Consider the following 18183-nt stretch of genomic DNA (forward strand, 5'->3'; position numbering starts at 1 on the left):
AACACTGTAAAGGTTTGCTGAGAAAAAGAGAAGGAGGGTCCTGTATCCTCAAGACTTAAACTGAGTAGACCGTGCGTTTTGCCGCGAAGACGAGATGTGCTGGCTGCCGATAGATCATCCTCTGCTGCTTCCAGGTGACTCAACCTGCAGCTCCCGTCGACCCTCGCCGTGCTCCGTGGCTCAACTGCTCGCGTCGCGCCTACGGAGGATCGGGGATCAGCTGGAGAAAAGCTGGGCGACCGAGCGGGCGGACGTCGGCTACAGCTGCGGGGACAGAGGGACGGTGGTGGTAAGCGGACGGGGTCACCTGAAGGAGGGCTTCCTGTGCGTTGCGCTGCACTTCACCGTGCTCGTGCTGTTCGTCGCGAGGCGACACCTGTAGGGCGCGAGGCTGCCTCACCAGCAACAGGTGAGTAAACAGAGTCACGTCACCTGTTCGAGCGCGAAACCACTAAGCCTATCTCAGATTTGGATGAAAATTAATTTAGACATATTTGTCAAATTGAAACACACACACACACACACTAAATAAATATAAAAATGCTTTTTTTGACGCAGGCCAGAAGAACATTTTCTTTACTACTTCCATCAACTTTTCTTGGCCTTTCCCAAATGAAATAATCAATTTTAAGATATAAAAATACATTTAACCTCTCAATATTTGCACAACAACTTTCATCAAGGGACCATAAAAACTGGATAAATGAATTTGGCGATAAAAAATGTTTTAAGTATTAGGTAATTATTAAGAGTCGCACTTCTACAGAAAATGAGATGAAATAAATATTAGGATATGACTGATGCCATTCTCTACATTTTATTTTCAGACAGTGCTAAATAGAAATTATAGCTCTATTGTAGGTTTCACGTTTCTTATAATGCGTCTCAATAAAGTGCGTGTATCTCTATCTCATCATAGACGGTGCCTTTAAGATTATGCATGAGGGAAAGCAACGGGCTCTCACCATTTGCACTTAAAGCAAAGGATGGAGGAGAGTCGGAGGATGCGGTGCAGGAAGAAGTGTGCACAGCGGGTGGAAAAGCGACAAACGAGGAAGCGGGTTAAATTTGTGTTTCAGGAACGGAACTGCGTTTCTGACTATTCTGCATGTGGCATGAAGACTAACTCAGGTCGGATATGGATGCACTATACCGAGCTGAGACGACACCAGCAGCCCTGCAGTCAGTCAGCGGCTATATCTACCCCTACGTGACTCTCCAATTCTGTCATCCCATCTACAAGCCGGTGATGTAATCTTCCCCTGGTAGAGTGGAGGGAAAAGCTTACTAATACGCCTTTAAAATTTTCACCTCCCACAATGCGAGTGCATCAGTGAAAACTGGGGTTAAACTCATTAGACCTTCTGTATCTAGGCTACAATTAGTGCAGCAATCCTTAATAATGCACTGAAATGTTTCCAAGCTTCATAATGCACTGTACCTTTTCTTTTTTTTTATTAACATAAGCTATAAGTGTAAGCATGTAAATAATGAGAGTGGTTTTTACAGGTGTTTTCTACAGTGTTTAGAGATGTTTACACATTACTCTGCTTTTTTTTAATCTGTTGGGGGGAGTGTTATGTGGCTTGTTATTATAAAGAAAACTCCTAGGAAGCTATGCTGTTATGCTGTCTGTGATTTCTGCAAAAAAGAAAAAAAGCTTTTTTCCCCCTACTATATTTAATGTAATGTGGGTAAAATTCCTGAAACGGTCTTTTATAAAGTGTATGGTCTTTATACTTTTAAAACATTTCATATGAATTTTTAGCAGTCCTGATAATAAAAAAACGTTTGCTGAGATATATTCTTTGTGTCATTGCATTTAGACAAGAAATACACCTGATATTTGAGCTTAAGTGCTTTATTTCAAAACCAATGATCTCAGTGCTGCACTGCGCATTTTCCATATAGTCCTAGAGTCTATTAAGCAGCCAGAGGAAAATTATTCTAAATAAAATACACAGTAACAACATAAATGAGGAATAACAATGGAAGACAATTTACAGTGTGGACGATTATCAGATATGTGCCTCTGATGTCAGTGACAATGTATGTACTACATATCAACACTTTTACAATGCATCATTTATGGTCAGGCTACTTAAACGGCACACACCACCTTGTTCCTTATTCAGTATCTAAATATGCTTATGTTTTACCAACCACAACATCTTCTACCTAAAGAGTACAAACTGATTTTCCATTAAGAACATTCTGAGACATTTCATTTTCAAATAAAGTCCATTTGTAGAACTAAATCAATACATGTGATGAAATTGTAAAGACAACTCGGAGTGTATATTCAGTCACGTTTTACATTATAACCGCACTTAAAACAAACTCTTATATTAAAAAAAAGTCAAATAAAAAGTTACCCATAGATTACAACAGTAGCGAACCATTGAAATTGAGCTCAAGTTTATGTTCCTTATTTCTTTAAACATGTGGCCTCAATCACCAGCTTTATAGGAAATGATTGTTTTTAAATATATTTGATTATGGCCTTCTCAAATTTAATGTCCCCAATATATCATGCATTACCCCAATTATTCCTAGCCTGATTTATATAAGACATTTACAGAAACATCACTGTTTACCTGGCTTCAGAGTACAATCACATATCTCTGGATGCTCATGATATATTGTTAGAACTTAGTAAATTTGGAAGTGAGCTGAGGTGGTGCCATCCTTCCAGCATCTCAGGGTCTCAATGACAGTAGACCGACACAGTGGACACGTTCTCTCACGATCGAACCACAAACACAGGCATTCCTCGCAGAACACGTGCTGCAGAATAACAAAATTGTCATTTATTTGATTGCAGAAGTGTGACACATACATAGCTAGGATATCTTGCTAAAAATACCAATAAATAAGTAAATTTGTCACTCAAGCTACTCTTGTGAAAACTGCATCTAAAAAAATGGACATAGTCACCATGAAATCATCACGGGTTAATGAAGCCTTGTTGTGAAACATTGAGCATACTTGACCCTCCATATAAGCGCTTCCGAAACCAGATGTCACAACTGCAGGGAACATCTGACTGTGAAACCATGTGACATCACCACGGAAACAACAAAAGCAATAATCCCATGTTAGGCTTGTCCTGCATTATTGCTCTTTTGGATAAAGGGGGCTGTAATTTCAAAAATTAACATCAGTCACTGAACCTAGTGACTGAGCCCTTAAGTATTTATTAGAGGATCAAGGAATCTAAAAGCTGTTTGTGACCACAGAGTCACCCTCTGCTGGCCATTAGAAAGAATGCAGGTTTGGTTTCAGACCCAGAAACTATGTCCATCTTTTATAGAAGTCTATAACATAATTGTTATTTACAGATGATAACAGAGCAACAAAAGTAGGTCATATTAACTTTTAACCACACCCAAATAACAGTCAGTATATAGTGACATTCAGTGACAACAATTTTGACTTTAAATGAGCCAAATAATTTGCAAAATTTCGATTTCTTTTTACCATTTTGTTACCAAGTTAATGAACCCTTACCTGACAGAGAAGTGCAATGGGGTCTCTAAAATCAGCCTGACAAATAGCACAGACATCACCTGCCTCGCTGCACTGCTGACTGCCAGCTCTCACTCCATAACTCTGGATGACATATGCACAAACACACAAAGGAGTGAAATCTTCTGGATACTCATTTAGATTTTTTATAAATTCTTAAAAAAACAAAACAAAAACAAAAACGACTGACCTGGGAGCTGCAGAGCATGACCAAGGCCTTGCGTATTGCAGATATACGTCCGCAGATGTCAAAGGACTGCAAATCAATCAAGATCAAGACAAAGCACAATTATTTAAAAAAATTAAACAAATATGGAATTACAGCATCCCACAGGATTCCCCATTTCATCCAAAATTAGAAAGGACTTCTTATCTCATTGTCTTTATATAAAATAAAGCCATTACAAATTGATCAAAAGTCCATGCTGCAAATTGTTTCAGTTACACAAACTAGACCTTTGATAACTTCCTCCACCTACAGCCTTCTGGTTTAAGCTAGTTTCTTTGAAGTTCATTCAACTGTTGCCCAGTCATTCAACACCGTTATGACGACAATGACTCAAAGAAGCATTCATATCAGCATGCCGTTATACTAAAGCAAGCCTTGCTTTGCCTGATTCTGGAAAACACCAGTGTGCTGCAACTTGTACATGGAGTACGCACATCCAGGAGATTACCCACGTAACTCAGTCGAACACCCCCATATTTAAGAACTACAACATCTGAATCACTGTTATATTTAAAGAAAGCAGGTCAACAATTGTAACCACACATTGTAGAATGTAAGGGTCTCAGAGTGTAAATAATCTTTGCATCATCCATAGACTTGCTCATTCATGTTCCATTAATTTTCACTATTTCTGTTCTCCCACAGAATGTCGTGTCCAACTTTCAGTGAGTCATTGCCCAAGAAAGTCTATTTTCTGAGTTTTGAAGTCTTTTTAAAGGCTGACCTTCCTGTGACCATTGACTAAGTTTTCTGTCACGGGTCCATGAGCTGAATGAATGAATTCTTACTATGAAACTAATGTTGCTTAAAAACACGTCAAATGTGACAATGCTGGGCTTTTTTTTTTGTTTTCCACCAGTTTTACAGAAATTTGCAGAGGCATTACCTTTCCATACTGAGAACAGCAGACTAAATGGGCAACTACTGGTACTAATGATTTACAATTAGGGATGCACCGATACCGATACTGGTATCGGGTATCGGGGCCGATACTGTAAAATGTGTGTGTAATCATACTCGTAAAAGTTAACCGATACCATGAACCAATACTAACTTATTTCATTAGTCAGAGGGTGGCTGGTCATTTCTGTTGAAGTTTTTTAGATTGGTGACTAGGGGGACATCCCACGCTAAACAGGCACAGGGTTAGGCGAGTGAGACTGGTGGCTCCAGATAAAAAAGAGAAACTGGAGGCTGCTGTAGCTAGGCTAAACAAAATGTCAGCAGTGTGGACCGGAACAGCCAACTTTAACTCAGGTTTTGGAAAAGCGATGAAAAATGTCAAGATAAAATCCACGGGCAGTGTGTGTGTGGTAGAAGTATCGGTATCGGCAAGTACTCAGATCCAAGTATCGGTTTGAAAAAATTGGTATCGTTGCATCCCTACTTACAATTATTGGGGAGAAAAGAATGGTTGAGGAAAAGTCTGATAATTTTAAATGACCCCTCATCTGGATTCCCCTTCATGCCAAAATTTCCATGATACCAATACATGACTGAAAATAATGACTGAATTTTGATGATTTTTTTTTGCATAGGAGCACCACTAAAATCCTACCAGAAGTCTAAAAGTAAGTCTTTAGTGGAAACCTTCCATGCAAAACCTAAAAAAAAGGACAAAAACAATTTTGCCCTCAGGTGCTGAAACCTTGCAGAGGCTGTAGATGATGATGAGTGTAGCTCCCAGGAAGTAACTGTTTGAGGGGTCTTCTCCCATGATGTACTTGTACCACAACTGGATGGGAACGAGAGCTCGAAACAGCTGGCTCAGCTCCTCGATCAGCAGGTAGAACTTACCCTGCACAAACACACACAATATTAAAAACTACATCAATAGCCGAGACTTCAATTATTCAGTGTCAGTGACTATATGTGGCCATGTAAACTGAATGGCAGCACTTTTGAAAAAGAAACAAAAAAGACACATAACACAAGTTTCAAATATAAGGAAAAAATATATATACCCAGTGGAGACAATATGTATTCTTTGTCTGATCCACTCGCTAGCTGTCCAAAAAAGCAAACAGGACTCAGTAGCTTCAGGGCACTCTTCTATCTAGTCGAGAGCAGTGTGGTATTAAAAGCTTAAAACAGCATGCCTCCAGCCCAAATGTGGCCGCTGTCCAGATCTCAGCAGTTTCACAGCAGTACAAGCAATTTCCTCACACTGCAAGGGAAACTGGCAGCGGATCTTTCCACCTGCTACCCAGTGCCCACATTAAGCTCAGCCCTATGGGGGCTCGCTAGCTATCTTTAAAGGGCCTCCCTTCCGTAATCACAGAGTAGAAATGTACTTCTGTCCCCACTGCCACAAAGTGTGTTAAGTGAATTGGGGACGGTTAAAAGCGGGGGCGAACAAAACGAAGGCAAACTTGATTCCCCGATTGCCCCGGCTTGCATAATGACTTCCTGGATGATAGCTGACAAAGATTGATGACTGTGGGTAAAGAGGCACAAGCAGCTGGGTAGGCAGGGAAAGTAGACCTCTACTAGCTACTAATTCATCTTCCTTATTGTCCCCTCAGTCTGGCATCCCACAGTGCCCATCACGCCCACGCAAAAACTGTCAAATTTAAAGTTTGGAGATGAGCCAGCCAGTGTGAGTAGCAGACACTGCTTGAGTAGTCCTTAGCTTAGCCATTACTGTACATTTTTATCTACAAGACTGGAATTTACATTACTCAGAAAGGATTGACAAACAAAACGTCTAGTCGGTTCTGTCATAGTTTATTCTTACTTCCGTTCACTGGCACACTGTGGGTCATTCTTTTAGGGCTGTTGCAATATCCAATGTTATTTTGGACCTCAAAACAAAAAAGGATGCACTAATATTATCACAATGTGAATAGAATAACAGTAATAATAGCGTCACTCAAATTTAGCTATATATAAAATACGAGTGTAAGAAAGTTACACAAGAAGAACAATTGCAGTGACAGTTACGCAGAAACTGCAAGCTGGACAAATCTTATCACTAAAATTAGCCACACAGTTATTCAATGCACCCAAAACATGAATTTACTTTGTTCTAAACTGCCTTACATGTAATACAATTTGACTTTGTATGACTGTTCAAACTAAAGAACTTTAACAATAAGATTTAGTTAATCGAACTTACTGGACACTCCTGTTTGAGTCATTTTTTCCACAGCTACCAAAAGTCTAAAAAGGGAATCTTTCTGGCGTAGGCAGAACAAACATTTAAAATATTTTTTGTGCATTCTTTAGTTTATTATTTTTATCTTATTTTTATTATTATTAATTTTATCTTAACAGAGCTGCATTTCTGTGCAAAGGTCTTGCGCAAATGCTCACTTCTTTACATTGTTTTTCCAAGGAACCAGCCTTTCTTGTCTTTTTTTTTTTTTTAAAGTGGTCTTCAGCAAAAGTTTCCCAGGTTATCTGAAGGTCTTTTAAAGGTTTTCTTTGGGCATTGGCAGCTTTGTCGTGCGGTCCAGTCTTTGTACTCGACCATTTTCAGTTGTGAACACTTTTCTTGTTTTTTTTTTTTAAAAGTGTGTGTCCTTAAAAAAAAATGAGGAAAAGTGAAGGACAAAAGAAGAAGTAAATGCCCTAAAAATGATCTATAGTAGATTACAGTAGCTGAAAGTCATGTTCTTAAGAAATAGAGTAAAAAAAAATCCAAAGACTCTGTGTCAGCTCTTTGATATGCATACCTGCGATATGCATTTATTTTATAGTAATTTCTCTACTCTTGGGATATATTAGGTACATCTTCTGTATTTAAAATATATTTAACTCCATATTAGCACGACTGAAATTAGCGACAACTTGATAACACTGAAAATACATGTTTAGTAATTACCCATTAAATAAGATTCAAGCAAAAGCAGTTTTATGAGTCTATGCCTTTAAAACATAACCGTCATGGAACTTCTGATCGCTCACTATTGCTTGTGCAAACTCGTGCTGACTGCAGTGATTATGTGGAATCATTAGTGTATCCACAGCTGGACACAGTAATGAATCCAAAAGGCAGATTATATGACTTCATGGGGTTCAGAACAGACAGCACTGTCTGGCTTCAATGAGAAAAAAGCTAAGAATTGATGATATAATTGGGGATTACCAAAAAATTTAACGTGTCCCATCACAACTGTGAAGCTTCAATCCGTGTGTGTATATTTGTGTGTTTGTGAGCGGAGGATACAGGTAATGGTCCAGCTCCAGGGAGGGATGACCTCACCTCTGCAATCCCCTCGAGGGCAAATGAGCTCAGTTGCTGGCTGGTGTGGTTCTGATAGGCCTCTAGGTTTGTTTATCAGTGGAAAATTTAATCCTAATACTTTGTAACTCCCCCCCTCCTCTACCTCCCATTTAACGCACAAGCACACAACGGGAATACAAGCTGCACCTGTATGGAAATCAAAGTGTGTGTGTGTGTGCGTGCGCATTTGCAGTCATACTTTGTCGCCTCAGGCCAGAAAAAAAACCACACAAGCAGACACCCGCACTCACAAGGCTCACCTAAGGAGTACCGTTTAAAACCTAATGAATACAAAACAGCTTCACACTGTGACCCTTTAGCACTTTGTTCACTCAGTGGAGTATTTCATCATAGTTTAGCAAATTTTCTTTTTTCACCTCATGAACCAAGCTTAACAACTTTAAGAGTGAGCACTCTGTAACTTGTTGTGAACAAGCATGAATACTGCCTTTTGACAGAAACTTGGCTTAGATGTCTTTCAAGTTTGCTATACAATCTTACAACATATACAACCTGGTATTTCATTAATGAGTTAAAGAGAAAGAAAGTTTTTGATCAAGTTGTTCTAAATCTTATAATTCGCAGTGTGATAATCGAAGAAGAAAAGAATGACATGATCTGGAAAGTAAAGATGCTCAGTTTTGGTAAGCCTAATCAAAATTAATCAGTTGTATGGCCAATAATTATAATCTCAATTATTTGATATTTTATGATTTTTCATGAACTTTAACATTTGCATTTGATTCCCTATTTTTTCCAAATACAGGATTTGCTTGGGTTTTAATTGAAAAGCAAACGTGAACGTGATCAAAGACATTGGTCATCTGGTTGTGAGTTTATGACCGTTCCTGCAAAGTCACCTGGCAGTCGCTCCCTGCCTGCAGCCTCCACTGCAGGAGGCCTGCAGATGAAGGCAACAAGACGACCGGGCTGAATGTGCTTGCAAAGCCAGCGTGGTAGCCATGGGGAGAGAGACTGAGAACATAAAGCCAACAAACAACTGACCGCCAAAAGGGGACACTGTGAGAAATCCCCTGAGACCTTGCAACCATTAAATTGCCTTCCACAAGTTGACCTACCGAAATCTTTTATGTCTATTACTGCTTGTTAACGAAAGACTCTTTTTCCATCATCTTGGTCTTAAATGAGCTAAATAATGAGTAAAATTGAACTTTTAGGGAGGAGCAAAAGAGGACTGCAGTCAAGGAAAGGAGTGCGCTTGATTTTAACACAGACAAAATGATTGCTTTACAGTGAAAATCAAGGCAAAGAAGAATTCCTTTTTATCTGTTATATCTGTTCACTGCATCACTATCTGATGAAGAAATCTACAACAGCGGTCCCCAACCCCCGGGCCTCGGACCGGTCCGTGAGTCGTTTGGTACCGGGCCGCAAGAGTTGAGGCTCAGGTGTGAAATGTATGGTTTTCAGGGTTTTTATTGGTTTTCAGCGTTATTTTGTTATCGTTTTTATCGTTTACTCGGTTTTCCTTGGTCTTTTCACGTGTGTTATGAATAAATTTTCTTTTTTTCGGTACCGGTACCAGTTTTATTTTGTTGTATTTATCCGCGACACCTTAAAGGCCGGTATATGAAAATATTGTCGGGCATAAACCGGTCCGTGGCGCAAAAAAGGTTGGGGACCGCTGATCTACAACACTCTTACATCACTCTGACCAGACCTGATGACAGAGTAATGAGCACAGAGTTTCAGATTAAAGCCGCTGCCCAGTCACAGTGGAAGGACCTGGTTGAGATGATTCAGCTACCTGACTTTACCTTCTGGCCACATTCTAAATGAGGTTTTTCAAACATGTGCAAAATCTGGACCTTTCTACTGGACATCGGTCTAAGTGGAAGAAAATTAATGCAGTGGTCCCCAACCCCCGGGCCACAGACCGGTACCGGTCCGTGTGTCGTTTGGTACCGGGCCGCGAGAGTTGAGGCTCGGGTGTGAAATGTATGGTTTTCAGGGCTTTAATCGTTAACTTGGTTTCCTTGTGTCTTTCCCCGTGTTGTAGTTATGTGTCTTATTTTGAAATAAATTTTTACACGTTACCATAGCGACCAAAGAATGGCAGAGAGAAGGATGTTACTCTCAATGTCGTTGGCGCATTTCAGGAGGACGCTGCTAATAAAGTTACACAATTACACAGTGAATTTGCATTTATTATTTTTTTTACAAAATACCACAGTTTTTGTCTTGGTCGTATCATCCTCAACACCTTAGAGGCCGGTACGTGAAAACATTGTCTGACATTAAGTCTGTGGCGCAAAAAAAGGTTGGGGACCGCTGAATTAATGGATACTTATTTCTTAATTTACACTTTCACTGAAATCAAAATGTTGTCTTGGTCTCTGGATCTTTTTTAACATGAAAAACCTGCATTTTCTGTAAAAAGCTCTAGAAAATGAAGGAATCTGGATTTCTTACCCTGGATTTGAATGCCAGGAGAATCTTAGGCAGAAAGAGGACAAAGCATTTCAGGATGATGGTGACGTACTTGAGTACAAAATCTGTGATGCCCACTGCCCAGATCAGATCAAAGAAATCAAAGCTGTTGAGGATGGGCTTGGCAAATATGAGGCTAGAAGAGGAAAACAAAATGAATCAGCGACTTATTGTCAAGGATGGTGTTGCTTACACTTCGTCTAATGACAAACAACAGCAAGAAAAGATGTCAGAACATGTCAGAAACTCTGTGGAAACAAAACAACAAAACAAACAAAAATACTCACAGGACAAGATCAGACAAGAACGGGAACACTGCCTGAAGGAAATGGAAGTAAAAATAAAACGCACAACATAAAAATGAATGGGGAAAAACCTAAATGTATATGTAGAAAAAATAAAATAAAATGGCAGGCAAAGAAACACAGAACTACTAGAAAAATCGTTGCTCGTACACTACCTGTTGTGCAGCTCTTCATGACTAAATGTGTAGTAGATATACACGATGTTCCCTACAAGGAACATGATGATCCATAGAGCAACAAATACAGAACGTTCCTCCTGGTAACAGAGACACATAGAGGGATTTCAAGCAACATGCACCATACATTTCTTCTAAATGTGCTGTAAGGTGCTAGTATTTCAAATAATGCTGCAAACTAACAGAATGCTTGGTGTGTTATGAGTTTGTTTTGAATGTGAAAGAGCATGTATACATAGACATCTCTCACATAAAAAGTCCATTTTAAAAGGTATTTCAGCGATTATACACCAAATTGATTTATGATGTTTAGAATAAGACTTATTCAGCGCGTATATTTTTCTTATGCTCAACAAGACCAACGATGATGATGAATTAATCCACCTACAAAATCTTCTGTCTACCAAAAAATGATTACACTTATTTATTTATTTATTTAATTTTACAATACCGCTCTCTTGTAGTCCAATTGTTATTGGTTATTAACACACAATATCATAAAAAAATGAATCAGTGCATTCTGTTTTAACATCACTAAAAATATTTTTTAATAATAATAATAATAATAATTACTAATTTAATATCATTTAACATTTTTATTAAGTATAATAAAAAGAAATAAGGAACATTATTACATCTTTCAGTAATAATTGCTGTGTTAAAACGTGCTTGGAAAACGTTAGCGTGAATCTGATCTAAGAATAAAATAGCTATACTTCTTGGATTTTGTTCCCCCCTTTACCCGTAATGATACTTGGTGCCTTAAAGTGGAATTGGCATAGGCAAACGTGCTGGCCATCCCCACGCAGACAGCAATTCCTGCAAGAGAGGTGCAACATCATCAGTGCATGAGAGGTACCGTTAAACAATCTTAGCCACATTAGTCCTCCACAAGCTAGAATACCTAGTTTATGCTGAAAGCAGACTTTAGCCAACAAAATAAGGATGAAGGGGAAGCCTCTCTGTAGCCAGGTGACCACTGCTTTCAACTCAGACAAAGCTGGGGCTGGGGTGGACTGGTCTTCCTGGGCTTCCTCCCTGGAGCTGTGCCTTTCTGAGCCAGCTGCTGTGGTAGCCTGCTGGAGCAGGGACGAGGTCCTATGCTGAAGGGGCTGATGGTGGAAGTGGTGATGGTGATGATGGTGCTGAGGTGGCCGAGGGAGAAAAGGTCCACCCTCTGTGCGATGGGGCCCCCCTTCCTCTCTGGATGATGCTGTCATCTGGATAAAAACTTCAGGGGGAGAGCCCAAGACTAAGCCGGCTGCCTGGAATTGGGCAGAGGAGACAGAGCTGGAGGGGACACCAACAAGGCCGGAGAAGATCTGCTGGGGAGAAGCGGGTGATTCAGGCTTCAGGCAGTCAAACACACCACCCTCATCCAGGCTGCTTTCCGATCCCAGAGTTTGGCTTCGGCTCCTATATGGAGAAAAATTGCACGTAGTATAGTATGCAGTCTTTGAATAATCATCTTAGTCTGTGTAGTGTGTTCTCCAATTATCAGAGAACCTCTGGGGACAAAAATGCATTTTTCTTTTACTCCAAGTCACAGATATTAAATTGAGACTGATGATAAAACTTGACGAGTTTGGCTTTAGGTTCCAGTTTTTCTTAAACAGGGGTTAAATGTGTTTTGGGTTTGTTTGTTTTTTTCCTCCATACATTCATTTTCTGTCACTTGGGCCAGTTTGGGTTGCAGAGAAGCCTAAAGCTCCCTCTTCAGAGCCACGTCCTCTAGCTCTTCTGCTGGGGACACTGAGACATTCCCAAGCCAGCTCAGAGACATAATCTCTTGAGTGTACTTTGGGTCTTCTCTGAGCCCTCCTCACGGTAGGCCATGCCCCAAACACCTCACCCAGCAGGCATTCAGGTGGTCCAGATGTCAGATGCCCAAACAACTTCAACTGGTTCATTCATTGCAGAGGAGTAAAAGCTTTATTCTGAGTACCTCCTGTATGACCGAGGTCCTCAGCATGTCTCTAAGGGCCAGCCTGAGCGCTATTCATTTCCACTGCCAGTATATATGATGTTGTTCACTGAATTTATTTAACTAAATGCATTTGTAGCTCCAATTTTTTTACTCTGGCAAAATGAACTGATGCTGGTCTATAACACCTTGCAATAGTAAGTTACCGTCAAAAAGGCTTTAACTCTTTTTGTTTTGTGTTGAGCGTATTTAAGAGGGATAAGGCAACAAATGGAGCAAGGCCAAGCTCAAAGTGTTGCAACAATGTTGGAAAGCACATATAACCTACAATTGCAAATATGTGGCCTTTCCAAAACTACCAAGAAAGCATACAGGCGGTGCAGGCAGAAGGGGTGACAAAAGCATCTGTGCATTTGTGCAGGAGCTCCTTTCCCCACCTTTCAGAGGGCATGCCATCCGTGTTGCTGCTGTGTCTCCTCTGCATGGCATACCGATCATCACCACATGGTCCAGTCCTGTAAACGCACAAATCCACAGTATCATCACCAGTATGTGATTCACAGAAGCTGCTCTTTTTGCATGCATCTGACAATAAAGTGACCACAAATATAAACCACTTTACCTGAATTAATGCGGTGTACTGGACTACAGCTCTTGTCATGGTTCTTGTAAATGGTTAGCTAGACAGCTGCTGCTGCTGCCCAGACGATCCGCTCGGGAAACTTCCGGTGTGGCGTCACTAAGACCGCCATCTACCAATCAGCATCTTCTTTTCGACCGCACTACATCCGTGCTGGGGATTTGTTTTGCTGATGCTGGATGTCAGATTTTGCTGAAAAAAAAATCCCACCGTTTCTTCTTACTAGACATAATTTTGGACATTATCGAATTATTATCTACGGAGGAGACGAAGAAGCGTTATTAAACAGCGTCATAGCTTATTGGTTATCGCTCCTCATTATTTATCTAGCAACACCGAGAGCAGACGGCGCTAGCTAGCAGGCTAACAAAGCTGGCATTTACAGTGAAACACTTAGCTTGCATGTCCAGCGCGTAATTCGGTAGTTTTAAAGCAGACATTATATTTAAAGGTTGCTATTGTGAGTTTAAGAGTTAAAACATGGGTTAGCTAGAGTTAGCTATTTTCCGTCTATGTCCTATATTTGCATTTTTACCACTAGCTGAGCTAGCTTTACATTATTTGCAGTTAGCCTTTTCATATTCCTGAAAATTGAAGACAGCCAGAGAACTGCTATCCGTGGAGGTTTGATGTGTTGGGCTGTCACTTGCACTTCCCCAAAGCAAGCCATGCTATGATGGTGCTACGGCGGCTACTGAGAAAGCGCTGGGTGCTGGGAGTCGTCTTTGGACTCTCCCTCATCTACTTTCTGACCAGCACACTCAAACAGGTACAGAAACTCACACTGCGATAAGTCGATTACAGAAAAAACATGCAAGAGGAAAAAAAAGATCTAGTCACTTTCTTTTTTTCTTTTCTTTGTAAAAACAAAAAAACACACTGCATGCCAATTCTAAGTAGGAAACTAAACATACACGCATTAGTAGGGAGTTGTATCAATAACTTATATCCAAGCTACTACCTTGTCCAAATAACTATTCTTCTGAATAATCACAATTTGTGGTATTATTTTTTGAAAGTGTAGCTGGGTCTAATATTACAGACTTTTACCGGCATCTAAACAATAATTTCTGCCCACAGATTTCTAAATTAAAATGTTTGTGCTTTCTGTTTTGTGTGTGTATGTGTTCCTCAAGCTTGGGTCCTCTACCAGCAGCCTGAGAATATGAGGGCTCTGATCTTAGCTGTTCCTATGACTGCACTCTTCTGGACAGGCCTCTGATGGTCAGCCTGCAGTCTGCTGGAGCCACTATTCAATTTTGGGGTTTACAGCTCGTATCACTGGGGCCACTTGACTTTTCCTTCCACGTCTGCTTCAGTTGTTCCTTCAGCTTCTCAGTTTTCTCATGCTTTCTTTTTGAAGTTGTTGTCCTATGGGATAGAGACATTTGCAGTCTCCTGCTTTTTGTCAGCCACCACTTTGTCTGTGTGGCTGGCCATCAGCTTCTTCTCTGTCCTGAAAGTCCCACAGGGTCTTAGCCCTGCAGTTTTCAGCCAGCAGGTATTAGTAGACTTCTAAAACACATGCGCATAGATAATCCCGTACACTATCCCAGCCACTTGATTGGTCCTCTCAATGTATGTTGTCCCTTCTTGCATCTTAGATTCTGCTACGGTGTGCTGGATAGTTCTAGGAAGCCTTTGCACAGTCTGCAGCTTGGCTTCTGTCAGCTGTGGTAGACCCCTGCCTCTATGGATCTGGTGCTTAGGGCCTATTCTTGTGATGCCATGAGCCGCCTCCTGAGTCTCTAGCCACTGGTAGGATTTCTTGATGCCAGCCACTTCCTCCATCTGTTGATGGTACACCCCATGTAGGGGCTTGGTCTTGTATGATAGCTCCTCTTGTTCCTCATCACCAGCTGCCTTCAGCCAGCTGAAGACCTCATAGAGCAGCTTAACTTGGGGGCTCTCTGTCTGATGCATTAACGGAGGCTCCATGTTTCTTATGTTTCTTCCTGGATTGTGGCTCTGACACTCATTAATCCTCTTTATTTCTCTCTCTGTTGTTCATAGAGCCTCAGGGTGATGGCCTTTGGGTGGAGAACTCATCAGTGGCACCTGTGGCCCTCTCATTATCATTATTATTATTATTATTATTATTATTATTATTATTATTATTATCTGATGACTACCATTGAGCTGACCGTTCTGCCTCCTAGCAGCTCCACCTCTTCAGTCCAGATCACCTTTGCTCTCTTTCTAACCATTCAGCCACACACTCACTCAGTCTGAATGACACCTTAATGTCTAGAGTCTCGGATTACTGGTGCACCAGTAGCTGGTGCTTTGACCCAGCTACTGGTCAACGTACCCGTTATTTCCAATACTGTGCTCATGTGCGGACTCATGTGCCTATTCAGTTTGGTTACGGTGATGCTGCGCAGGATCTTTGCTTTTCCTTGAACTGTACTTTTCTGGACAAAGATGTCGGTTTTCATTCCTGGAATCTGCTTTTTCACTGCCCAGAGTGTTCCGATCATCAAAGTGACCACTGTTCCCCTCTCCTTGCACATTCTTCTCTCAGCCCTTGGTATTTCTCAAGCTTCTCGTGTTTCTTCATCCTGATGTTGCTACTGCTGGGTGTTGCTACATCGATCACTATGGCCTTCTTACTCTACTTGTCTTCTTCATTGTTGAAACAGTGGCTGTAGTTTCTCGAAACATTACTGTTATTGACAGATATTATCTGTCAGAATAATACTATAGCGAATTTAGAATAGGGTTATATGCTCAACCATATTCTGAAATTTATGTTGCTCTTCATTAGCTTTCCGTGACCTGTTTCTTGTATGTGTGCATTTTTCAGGAGGAGCGGACCATACGAGACCGCACACTCTTAGAAGTTAGAGATTCAGATCATCGCATCCCCTGGAAAGTCCGCTTTAACCTGGGGAACAGCAGCCGACAGATCACTCAGTGTAGAAATTCCATCCAGGGCAAGACACTGCTTACAGACGAACTTGGTGAGTAATAAATCTATTACTCACCACCATACAGTGATACCACATCGGATGTAGCCTGTAACCAGTGCTTATCATAATCTGCATTAATGTTTTACAGGATATGTCTGTGAGAGAAAAGACTTGCTCGTTAATGGCTGCTGTAACGTCAATGCTCCCAGCACCAGACAGTACATTTGTAAAAGTTGCCTGGCCAATGGATGCTGTAGCATCTATGAGTATTGCGTGTCATGCTGTCTCCAGCCCGATAAGGTAATCTGTCACATCAAGGGCCTTCAGGATCATCGCGTTTAACTTTCATCGGAAAAGGCATATCTGCCCACATGCTGCATTTCACAAACCTTTTGCATGCACACATTTGAAACCAAAGATATCATTTAAAATTGCATATTGCGTTTGCATTTTAAGCAAAGCAGTGCATGCAATGGGAAGAGATAATAAATCTAAGTGATTATAAATCTATACATGTTTTTGTACATGTTCAATTTCTTATCTTTCTATTTTTGTTTAGCAACTTCTTCTTGAGCGCTTCCTGAATCGTGCAGCTGAAGGTTTCCAGAATCTGTTCACTGCTGTCGAGGATCATTTTGAGTTGTGTCTGGCCAAGTGTAGGACATCTTCACAAGTATGTTAAGTTAAACAGAAGAAACAAACATGAATTGTTAGATTTTCCAAACCAGTTTTAAAGTGTTGACCCATACAGATCATAATAACAATAACTGTAATCATTTGGAAACAAAGGAATAGTGAAATTAGTAGTCTGGCGGATATGCAGCAACACTTACCCTTATCTCTTGACATTCAAAGTCGATATTTTGCTCATACATTTATCTGTATATTTTTCAGACAGTTGACAAAAGATACGCTTTTATTCGAACTTGATGCATCACTATGACACATACTGATTTTCTCACGAATTTCCTGAGACAGTTGGTTCATTTAGAAATTTTAAAAACTCCAAAAAAAACAGAAACAAAACTGATTCTTGGCTAATCTCATTGTAAATCACTGAATCTGCACAAGCTTTGAATATTTTCAATACTGTGAAAGTATTGAGAAGAGCAATATAAGTGCTTTGTGAAAAAACTTTTTCGTTTCTTTTCTCATTTCTATTTTTCCCCTTCTCCAGAGCGTTCAACATGAAAACACGTACCGAAACCCTCAAGCAAAGTACTGCTATGGTGAGAGTCCTCCAGAACTTCTGCCTGTATGAGCCTATTTGACTTTCTTCTGGTGTTTAGTAATCGAAGAGCAATGGGATAGCAATTGACAAATAAGGGTGTTTGTTGAAGAGATGGTGCATATGAAATGCTTGGACAATTTTGCAATATTGTGGCAAAGAGATGAAGGAATCCAAGACCAACCTCAAAAAGGACAAAACGCTGTATGCTTTCTTTTTTCCTTTTTTTTAAAAAATTATTTACACTTCATAAGTGCATAATACGCTTTATCCGTTCATCCGTGATGATCATCAGGTCTACTTAGCAGGCAGCTCATCCATCAACATTTGCTTCAAACAAGTCATAAAGTCATGTCATAAAATCAAATGAACCTTTCTGTTTTGTTCTGAACATTTTAAAATGGCAAAGAATGTGTCCTAACCTCTGTGTATAATGCATGCAGATGAAATGCTTATTTAATAAAAGGGACTGTGAAACTGAATGAGTTAGTTTCTGCTTTTTTTCTCTCTGAATGGTGACGTAGATTTTGTAGTAGTGTGGTTTAAATGGCAGTTTTACTCT

The 18183-nt window shown here is 40.3% G+C and overlaps 2 protein-coding genes across 2 annotated transcripts; one reads left to right on the forward strand and one right to left on the reverse strand.

Annotated features, from left to right (window-relative positions):
- Nucleotides 1–1851: 1851 nt before the first annotated feature.
- rnft2 (ring finger protein, transmembrane 2) lies at nt 1852–13568 on the reverse strand. The gene is made up of 10 exons (XM_035913432.2): nt 13464–13568; nt 13279–13356; nt 11822–12333; nt 11660–11736; nt 10897–10997; nt 10419–10572; nt 5406–5555; nt 3719–3784; nt 3511–3612; nt 1852–2787 (listed from the first exon to the last, which is right to left on the reverse strand). Exons 2-10 carry the CDS (start codon nt 13323–13325, stop codon nt 2653–2655), a joined length of 1344 nt encoding a protein of 447 aa, XP_035769325.2. The 5' UTR covers nt 13326–13356; nt 13464–13568; the 3' UTR covers nt 1852–2652.
- Nucleotides 13569–13624: 56 nt separating this feature from the next.
- spring1 (SREBF pathway regulator in golgi 1) lies at nt 13625–18103 on the forward strand. Its single transcript, XM_087849343.1, has 5 exons — nt 13625–14250; nt 16288–16444; nt 16542–16693; nt 16953–17066; nt 17571–18103. Exons 1-5 carry the CDS (start codon nt 14155–14157, stop codon nt 17652–17654), a joined length of 603 nt encoding a protein of 200 aa, XP_087705469.1. The 5' UTR covers nt 13625–14154; the 3' UTR covers nt 17655–18103.
- Nucleotides 18104–18183: the final 80 nt, after the last annotated feature.

This window comes from Neolamprologus brichardi, chromosome 12 (genome assembly GCF_056152115.1).
Source record: "Neolamprologus brichardi isolate AB-2024 chromosome 12, ASM5615211v1, whole genome shotgun sequence".
NCBI lineage: Eukaryota > Metazoa > Chordata > Actinopteri > Cichliformes > Cichlidae > Neolamprologus > Neolamprologus brichardi.